The sequence below is a fragment of the Salarias fasciatus genome, chromosome 7 (genome assembly GCF_902148845.1).
Source record: "Salarias fasciatus chromosome 7, fSalaFa1.1, whole genome shotgun sequence".
NCBI lineage: Eukaryota > Metazoa > Chordata > Actinopteri > Blenniiformes > Blenniidae > Salarias > Salarias fasciatus.
In genome coordinates, this window is record NC_043751.1 from 28,804,558 (window position 1) to 28,813,765 (window position 9,208).

Here is a 9,208-nt window from a genome sequence, read left to right on the forward strand (position 1 = left end):
CAACTCGACCCCGAGGTCGGGGGGGAAAAAAGAAAAGAAAACAGTTTCAGCTGTTTCTATAAAGACCCTGAGCCCAGGGGTTCCAGCGAGAGGTCAGAGTGACCCGTAAGAGCCGTCACACTTCAAAGCTCTTCCCGTGTTTCCGGCTTTATTGGAGTTGATGTTGAAAGGGTCAAATTTAGACTCGCTGCTGCTTTTTCCCTTCTCTCCTCTTCAACACACTTGCACACATACCACTGGAGTTGAAAACTGGCATTTTAATCACAGGTTCTCATAATAATGTAGGTACTTTAGTGCAAAAGAATAAAAGTGGATACAGTGATTCAACTTTATATTTCCACCGAAATTACAAATGTGAACTCTAAAATAAAATAAAAAGCAAAGTGCATCCTTTTAAAGTCCTTTTTCATGAGATATTTGTACTTTCTGAGCCAAAAGCACAAAGTTGGTCAGAGCAGGGAGTGTGCTGCTGCCCTGAATCTGCTTCATTAAAATCACTACTGTTTCCCTCCGTCTCAGACGTCCAGCAGGTGCAACAAGTCAAGTCAACAACAACAAGGGTTGATCTTTCCTGTTCATCCTCTCTGAGCTGAAATCAGCCATGCAGCCACATGATTGTTCTGAAGATTTGGTAGTAAAATAACAAATACAAAATCAGATTTGCTATCAGCCGCTGATCTCTTGTAGTGGTGATTTTTCAGAAAGAGCTTGTTTTTATTGCAGTCGCCATCCCAGGATCTTTGGTGATATTTCATTGTTTATGTAGATGAAGCTGCAAGACTAGAAGAGAGATAAATTCCCGAATGAGTTTTATTTGGATCTTTTCGTCATACCCTAAGTTCAGAAAAGGTGTGTTTTCTCTGAGTGTGACAGGGACTGGCTGAGTGTGTTACTGGAACACGTCACGAAAAAGAGAGTTAAACTGACTCCCTTTCTCATTGATCGACAACCTCTACATGTAATTCTCTGCAGTAAATCTATGTTTTTACTGCCTCTTAACAGTTTTTTGGAGGGCGGGGCCTGTCCCTTACACATGCTATCCACATTCCAGCATGATCCTCCAAGTTTAAATCAACTTGATTGATTAAAACCTTTAATCTCTACGACAATTTTGTGTAATTTTCTTGTGTTGCTCAGTAAGACATGTTACTTTATTAAGTGCAGCACGGATTCAGCGAGCCTGGTACGTCATGAAAGCACTTGGCTTTCTCAAGTATTGAGTCACAGCAGACTTTTGGTCCAAAAATGCTCTTTTATGGTTTAAACCTGCAGTAACCTTTTCCTCTTAGGTGGCCTCCTTTATTTTCCTCCTGGCAGTCAGTTGTGTGTGCGTGCATGCTTGCGTGTGTGTGTGTGTGAGTGTGTGTGCCTCCAGTTGATTTGAATTACTAGAAACTCCTCTTAAGCATGCACGATTTTCCCAGAGCTTTAGACGGACTGGAAAGGGAGCAGTCCACGAGTGATTGGAGAAAAAAAAACCGAAAACCTTTTGGGGTTCCCAAAGGATAAAAACAAGAAGATCTTTGTTTGTTCTTGCTTCATTCGTGGGATCTGAAAGCTGAGACCAAACTCCACTTTTCAGATCTTGACAATGTTTGGCATGTTTTTAAGAGTCGAGATGTTTTCGGGGCTGAGCTGCTCTTTCGTTCGGGTTAGAACGAGGCATTATGTCATGTTCAGAGCAACACACTCAGCTCGGATGACATTACTGTAGAAGCCACAGTTAAGCATGCCTGATCTTTTTCCAGCGATGCAGATCCACTGGAAAGGGAAGACTCCACAGGTGAGAGAACAAAAAAAAAGAAAAAAATGCCTTGAGGCTTCACAAAGCATGAGAACAAGATTGTGAACGTTGAGTTTTACTCGGTTTGTGTGCTCTGAAGCCTTTGAAGACACACAATGTTTTTATGGATCAATGCATAGTTTTGGGGTTAAGTCACTTTTATGTTCAGATTCAAGGTAGTTTTACTCACAAGGCGGTTCGCACAACTAATGCTGCTCAAATGTGTGTGAATGCAGTCAAGCTTTAATGATATAAATAGTCTAAAGCATTTCTGATTCTTACTCAGCTGTAGACCCAGTGGAAAGAAGGGAGTACCCCACTGGTCTGCACTATAAAAAAAAAAAAAAAAAAAAAAAAACCTTTTGAGGCTCACGAAGGATGAAAAGAAGAATGTGTGTGCATGTCCTGGCTTTGCTCCATTTGTGGGGTCTCAAGCCTTCGACCAGATGCTCAGCTGGGGTCTGACCCTGCAGGTTTTAGCACATCCGTCAGGGTCAGGATGTGGCTTCAGGGCTAACTTGCTTTTATGTGCAGGTTAAAGTTAGACTTCAGGTCAGAGCTAAACTTTTGCACGATGAAATGCTGTGTGTGTGTGTGTGTGTGTGTGTGTGTGTGTGTGTGTGTGTGTGTGTGTGTGTGTGTGTGTGTGTGTGTGTGTGTGTGTGTGTGTGTGTGTGTGTGTGTGTGTGTGTGTGTGTGTGTGTGTGTGTGTGTGTGTGTGTGTGTGTGTGTGTGTGTGTGTGTGGTGTGTGTGTGTGTGTGTGTGTGTGTGTGTGTGTGTGTGTGTGTGTGTGTGTGTGTGTGTGTGTGCGCGCGTGCGTGCGTGCGTGCGTGCGTGCGCGCAATGCAGGGCTCCTATGAAACATGGATTATGTCTTTGTTCTCGTCTCGTAGATCAAAGCTTTGTGGTATTTTGTAACCAGCTCTTTTTGCAGCAGGTTTTATTTTCTGCAGCGTCATGTCTTTGCAGTGTGTGTGAGTGAGTGTGTGTCAGTATATTTTGTATACTTTAGCAGCTGCGTGTTTGTGAGTGTATTTGTGTTGGAGCGGGAGGGATTTCAGTGTGGGCTATTGTTTGTAATTCTCCCTTTCGAGTTTGTTATTGCAGGTTTATGGACAGTGACATGTTTATTTCTGCTTGTTATTGTGTGTTTGCAGTGCACCGGATTGAAGATGTTTATCTTGTGCCTCTTGTTGCCGGGGTTTATGAAGCCACTTTTCTTGATGATTGCACATTCCAAACACTGCAGCACAGATTCAGGCTGCTCTGGGACTAAACTAAGCCAGACGTTACTCGAACTTATGAGCTCCAACAGTTTAATCTTTTTGATATTGTTTTAAAATATCCTTTTAGGAGAGCATGACTGACTTTGCTTAATTTTTAAAATTTGATGAAGCAACTTTATGTAATATAGTTCTTTGGGTCATATTCTTTCAATCCTTTTCCAGATAAAATATTCAATCCTCTGTGTGCCTCAATATAGCAGCAATGCTTTTTTTTCTTTTTTGCAGGTAGATAATTTGCAAATGCAATATCAGTAGCCTCTCACTGGAGGGAGCCAAAGGTACATTAGAGCTAATCCAGCATTTGTCCACTCATGGCAGTAATGCAGTGAAGGATAGAAACATTCAGTAACTAAGTTACTTTGAGAAAACAGATTCTAACCTTGTGATTTCTTTCTGAAAATCAAATAAGTCACTTGGTTCCATGACTTTTATGCTCCCGACACGATTACTGCACATTCCTTCTTTCTGTGGTGCAAAGTGACGCCAAAGCTAAAGTGTGTTCCAGAAAGTGAAGGCTGCGTTCAGCGTGAGCCACAGAAAATGTTCCTCTCCTGCCGTTTCATGTGTCATGTCCTACTCTTCTCACTGGAAGTGCTGGCTTTAGTCCAGGAGCACGTCGGGGTTTTGCCGGCGGTGCCCTGACTCCTCCGGTTCATCTGGCTGAGGAGGAGCAGGAACATGGCGGAGACGATGAGCGCCACTCCCGCCATGAGGAAACCCGTCCCGTAGTCACTCATCTTATCGATGAAGAATCCTGAAAAAGACAAGAAGCTTTAGGGGTTTGCAGCTTTGCTTGACTTAAGACTTAAATTATTATTCCATTTTAGATATCTTTACTTTGATAACTTTTCACTTTTTTGTACTGGATTACATTTCAGAATCTGGACTTTCTCACTTCTCTCTCAGGCAAATGAGCTGATTCACTATGTTTACTGTAACCAAAGTAATTTTTTTTTTACTCAAGTATATGTATTTATGCTTTGGTGGAGTTTCTAAGGACTTTTCTCACCTTTAATCAGAATCACCCACATGCACATTCACACCTACAACCAATTTAACCTCGCCAATTAAGTTAACAAGCATGTGGAGTTGGATCACCCACGCAGATAGAGGGGTGGAAAAAAACCACGTGCCTCTAGAGAGAAAGTTGTTGTCACTGAGTTTAAAGCGTGACTGTATCTGTACATACTGTATTTCATTCAATTCAGTCAAATCAGAGCAGAGTAGAAGACGCCAAAACAGAGCGAGATCACAAGCGCGCTATCGTTCATGACACCCGAGTCACAACCACAGAGGCTGAGATAAGCATCAGTGGATTCCATCGTGATACAGTTGATCCTGAGGCGATAATGCCAGAAACCTCCTCTCATGAAGGAATCATAATTAGAACGCTTTGACGCATCTTCAGCATCCATCAACTCGGTCGTCTTCAAAGAGGTGGAGCTTTGAAAACGGTAAATAAGTTAAAAATAGGAGCATGTCGGGTTAAAAATAGAACACCACAGGCTATATCTGTCCCTCCTCCACTTCAGTTAGCATTTAACTGACTGAGAGGTCAGTGTTAGCCTTCAGCCTTTCATTAATTTAACATTTACATGTGGGAGTGACGCTTTAATCCAGATCGGGACTTTCCCAGCTCCCGGTTAAATGGAAAACACTGGCTATTAATGAAGGAAGCAAAAGCTATTTCAAAGGATTTACAAGAGAAAAGAGAAGGATTGCTTAATTTTTTTTTTTTTTTTTGCTTAATGTAATAGGTCAGGATTTATAACACTGCTGTCTATATATAGTATATTGTTCTAAAAGAGTGAGGAAATGTCTGTCCTTCACTCCTATAATCCTCACACTGCTCTCATGCCCTCTTTGTTTAGGAGGAACAACAGCCTTATAAATCCCATCCGATGAACCTGTCCTAACTACACGTTGGGTTTCTGCTGGAGAGGCTTCCCCCGCTGATTTATGGCCGAATGTGCTCACAGGCGGGACGCTTTCTGGCAGAGGTGCCCCCGTCGGATGCCAAGTGCAGCTGGATGTTTTTCCAGGCTGTATTTACTGCTATTGTTTAGAGCCGTGAGTGAATATGGACCATAACCTCAGTAATACGGTTCGATTCCTCCCTTGGTTTGTAAAAGCGGGGCTGTCATGATAGGGCGGTTATTCAGTGTTGGTTCGTCCAGAGAGAAGTGGAAAATAATATTTTATTCTCCCGGCTGCAGGAATCAGGGGTTTTCACTGCAGTTTTAGTGCAGTAGTTGTTTTTAATGATTAAAATAGATGATTGCTAACAGACTAATGGTGTAGCTGAGATACTTGGACGTTTAGGGTTATGATAACTTTGATAAAATTTTAATCAAAATAGGGCGGTGTATAGCATCCCCACCGCACAGTGAGATATCTCCAGTTAAAGTCCAGACTTGGGGGTCTTCCCATGTGGAGTTGGCGTGCACTTTGCATATTTTCTGCTCCTTACAGTCCACAAACATGAAGTAAATTGGTGCCTTGACATTGCCTATGGCTTGAGTGTGAACGTGTGCGACATTCACTCTGCAAAGCTAGCTGTGGTGCAAAATAAGCCATTTGTCTTAAAGATGAGTAAATATTAGACACTTGATTCTTCATGACACAGAGATGTCGAAACTGTACTGCCTGATTTCTAAATATGACATTCTAACATCAGCGAGTGCATTTTTACACAACTTTTAGAGACAAACCTATTATATAATGATTTGTTTTTTCTCGCCTTTTTCATTGTGTTGCCGCGGCTGTTATGACTTCTTGACGACACAGCTCATGAGAATGGCATATGTACGATAATGCAAAATCGGTGAAGAAGAAAAAAAGATATTTGGGAAGCGGAAAGCGATCAGCCATGAAATTGACACAACCGTGATATCGTAATTTTTTTTTGCCAACTTGCTCTATGAATACCAAATGGAGGATCCTTGTAGAATAGATGAATGACAAAATCCATGATTAACTGAAGGGCAGTCCTGCGTGTCAGGAGGCAAAAAAAAAAAAAAAAAAAAAAAAACTCATTTGGTTAGAATGAGGCTTACTGGGCAGCCGTCACAATGCAGAACGGAGCATAAGCACCTCTATTGTGAGATATTTAATGCCCTGGGAGTACGGGATGGAGAGAAATGCAGACAATGCACAAACCTCGAGGTTTTTCAAAACCTCTCCTAATGCAAACATTAACCTACGGTCAAATGGAGTAATTATTTGTTATTCTAGAGACATGAAATCTATTTTGTGTGGCTCATTGTAATAAATAATGCTATCATGCTGGTGTAATAAATCAGTAGGAATAAACGCAGTCAGGGCTAGCTGTGTTTCTGTAGAGAACCAGTAAAACTCACCAGCTATGGGGGGTCCAAACAGGCCTCCACTGCTGCGTATGAGCATGAAAAACCCCAGCGCACTCCCGAGGCGATGGACTCCCACAACCTCCGCCAGCACAGTGATGTGAATGGCCACCGTTGCGCCGTACACCAGACCGTACGCGGCGCTGAAAACCGCCAGCTCCAGGAACGTGGCGGCCAGCGGGCAGAGCAGCAGCACAGTGCCCAGCAGAATCACTGTGACTGTCAGCTGATTCACCTGTTTGGGGGAAAGAGGGGGGGGGGATATCGTCGGCTGTTAGCAGAGTTTAGCAACTCGCTGAATAATTCATGTGCGAATAAAGTCACATGTCAACCTGTCTTAGACTTGTCTGGGGAAGCTAGCGCATCCCGACAAAGCTCATGCATGCATACAGGGAGCATGCAAACACCATACAGAAAGGCCCTAACCCAGGATTTGACCAGTGTGCCGCGCTAAAGCCAGTTCAGAGTTAAAGGTGCTGTAGGCAGGATTCCGCATCTCCGCCATCTTGCTTAGATTTGACCCATCTAAGATGGTGATTTGAAACCCAGCACAACCAATCCTGTCCTGTTTTCTCTGACATCACGACCTTACGCAAGTTAAGCCCCTCCCAAATGAACATGTGACGAACGCCCCTTGACCAATCACAGTTAGAGCCTCATGGGCTCTTCTGTTTGGTCAAAGATACCTGGAGCTGTCGAGATTCCTTTTCAGCTCAGAACAGAGACAGATGGAAATGCTGCGCCCTCGCGGTAGTGCAGTTATACTACACTCCTAAAGGATTATCAATGGATACTCTAACATTTAATCCAAAGAAAACAGAAAAATTAGCATTGACTAGCAAAATCCTGCCTACAGCACCTTTAAGTCTTCCCTGAGGAATTATTTTCAATATTTAAGCACTGAATTTATTATTAGACAAAACATACCGTCTCCACCAGTCTGAGGTTGGCCAGCCAGCCAAAAAACACCCTTCCAAACAGGTCCAGCACTGCAGAGATGGACATGAGGGCTGCTGCCTGGTACTCCTCGATCCCCCTGCTGCGGGCGTACGGAATCAGGAACAACCCCGGGGCAAAGAATCCGAGGGCGGCAAACACCCCGAACATCGAGTAGACCATGAACCGAGCATTTGTGATGAGTGTGTAATCTACATAGCGACGGATTTTGGCTTTTAGCTCAGCACTTTTAGTCCTTCTGGTCAAATCAGGTTTGTCCTCAAGGTCTTCAGGAGACAACTGCTGGTCACCCTCCTCTGATGGTTTCAGTTCCTTTTCTTCTTCACAGCTTGGCTGGACGTGATCCAGGTCCTCCAGGAACAGGCCCTCCTCTTCTGCTTTGACCTCACTGACACAGGAAGCATCTCTTGTGGCTTCCAGGGGCCTCAGGAGCATCCCGCACACACACAGGTTGAGCTGCAGGCCTCCGAGGATCAGCAGAGCGCCCCTCCAGGAGTAGCTGTCAATCAGTAGCTGGAAGAGCGGCGTGAGGATGAAGGTCAGAATGCATTCTCCGGAGCTGGCCAAGGCATTTGCTACCGGACGTCTCTTCTCAAAGTATAAACCCAGCAGGGTCATTGTAGGGGTCCAAGTTAATGCGTAACCAAAGCCTGCAATAAAGGAGAAGAAAGGATGTTGTTTGGTGTGCATTAGTTGGGATTTAACTGGTACGCAGCAAATCCCACTTACCGTTTAAAAACCCCACTGTGAGGTAAAGTTCCACCATGGTGCGAGAAAAAGAGCCGACTGCAACGCCGACGCTGCATATCAGTCCTCCGATTATCACGACCGAGCGACAGCCGTAGCGGGTGCTGAGCGCCGAGGCTATCGGAGCTGCAGAAGGAAACACAAGACACACACACACAAAGATTCAAGTCGAGAATGAGGCAAACAAATAATCTGATTCAGAGCAACAGAAAATAAAAAAAGGCATTCATATTATTCAAAAGTAGAAATAAAAACATTTCTTTGAAAGGAGCGAGGTTTTAAGAGTTTGACTGTTAACCCTTGTCACCTGCTGTTTTAACCCTGTGATCTGATGGTGAGCACAAAATGGGATGTAGTAGAGTGCCACCTGCTGGTCAAACACCGTGACCCGGGGATTTCACCTCAAGGTCACCAACGTGCAGGATTTGTAAAATGTGTGCATCCAAAATGCAGAGCTTTGGGTCATATTGGGAATATCCTAGCACGTTAAAGTGTTATATATTGAAGGCAGAGGAATAAATCGGTGATAATTACCCACAATGTGAATGGCAGCAACCGCGATGGAGGTGATCCATGACGTTCCTGCTGCCGTGGTTTCAAAGTACTGGTGTATTTCAACATAGAAAGCACCGAAAGCCTTAATGACCCCAAAGGTGAGACCGAAGACGATGAAAGCAGAGAGCAGGATGAACCAAGCGTAGCCTCCATCGGGGGCTGCAGGTTTCCCCACAGAGACCCTTCTCTTGTGGGTCTTCGCTGGAGAGTCCATGTGGACCTGGACTGGGTTCTGCTGTGCTCGGATATCTAGACAAGAAAAGCAAATAGGTGGAGTTTTTTTTACTTTGTTTTGGGTGATTTCTGCCACAGTCGGCAAAGAAGAAGCCATCTGTAATTACATTTAGTTCTTCTTTTAGATATCAGTGATGATTTTATAGTTTCAATAAACTTGCAGTTTGCATTTTTTAAACCAGAAATGCTGTCACTTTTATTTGAAATTTTAATTTCTTCAGTTTTCACATTTTCACTAAAATGTGAATTTTGATTAAGGAAATCCACTTGAAAAAACATG

General features: G+C 43.6%; 1 protein-coding gene across 1 annotated transcript; it reads right to left on the minus strand.

Moving 5' to 3' along the window:
* Positions 1 to 3,636: 3,636 nt before the first annotated feature.
* On the minus strand, positions 3,637 to 8,908 carry LOC115392357 (monocarboxylate transporter 2). Its single transcript, XM_030096950.1, has 5 exons — positions 8,674 to 8,908; positions 8,122 to 8,265; positions 7,363 to 8,042; positions 6,430 to 6,670; positions 3,637 to 3,824 (listed from the first exon to the last, which is right to left on the minus strand). Exons 1-5 carry the CDS (start codon positions 8,906 to 8,908, stop codon positions 3,637 to 3,639), a joined length of 1,488 nt encoding a protein of 495 aa, XP_029952810.1.
* Between the last annotated feature and the right edge of the window lie 300 nt (positions 8,909 to 9,208).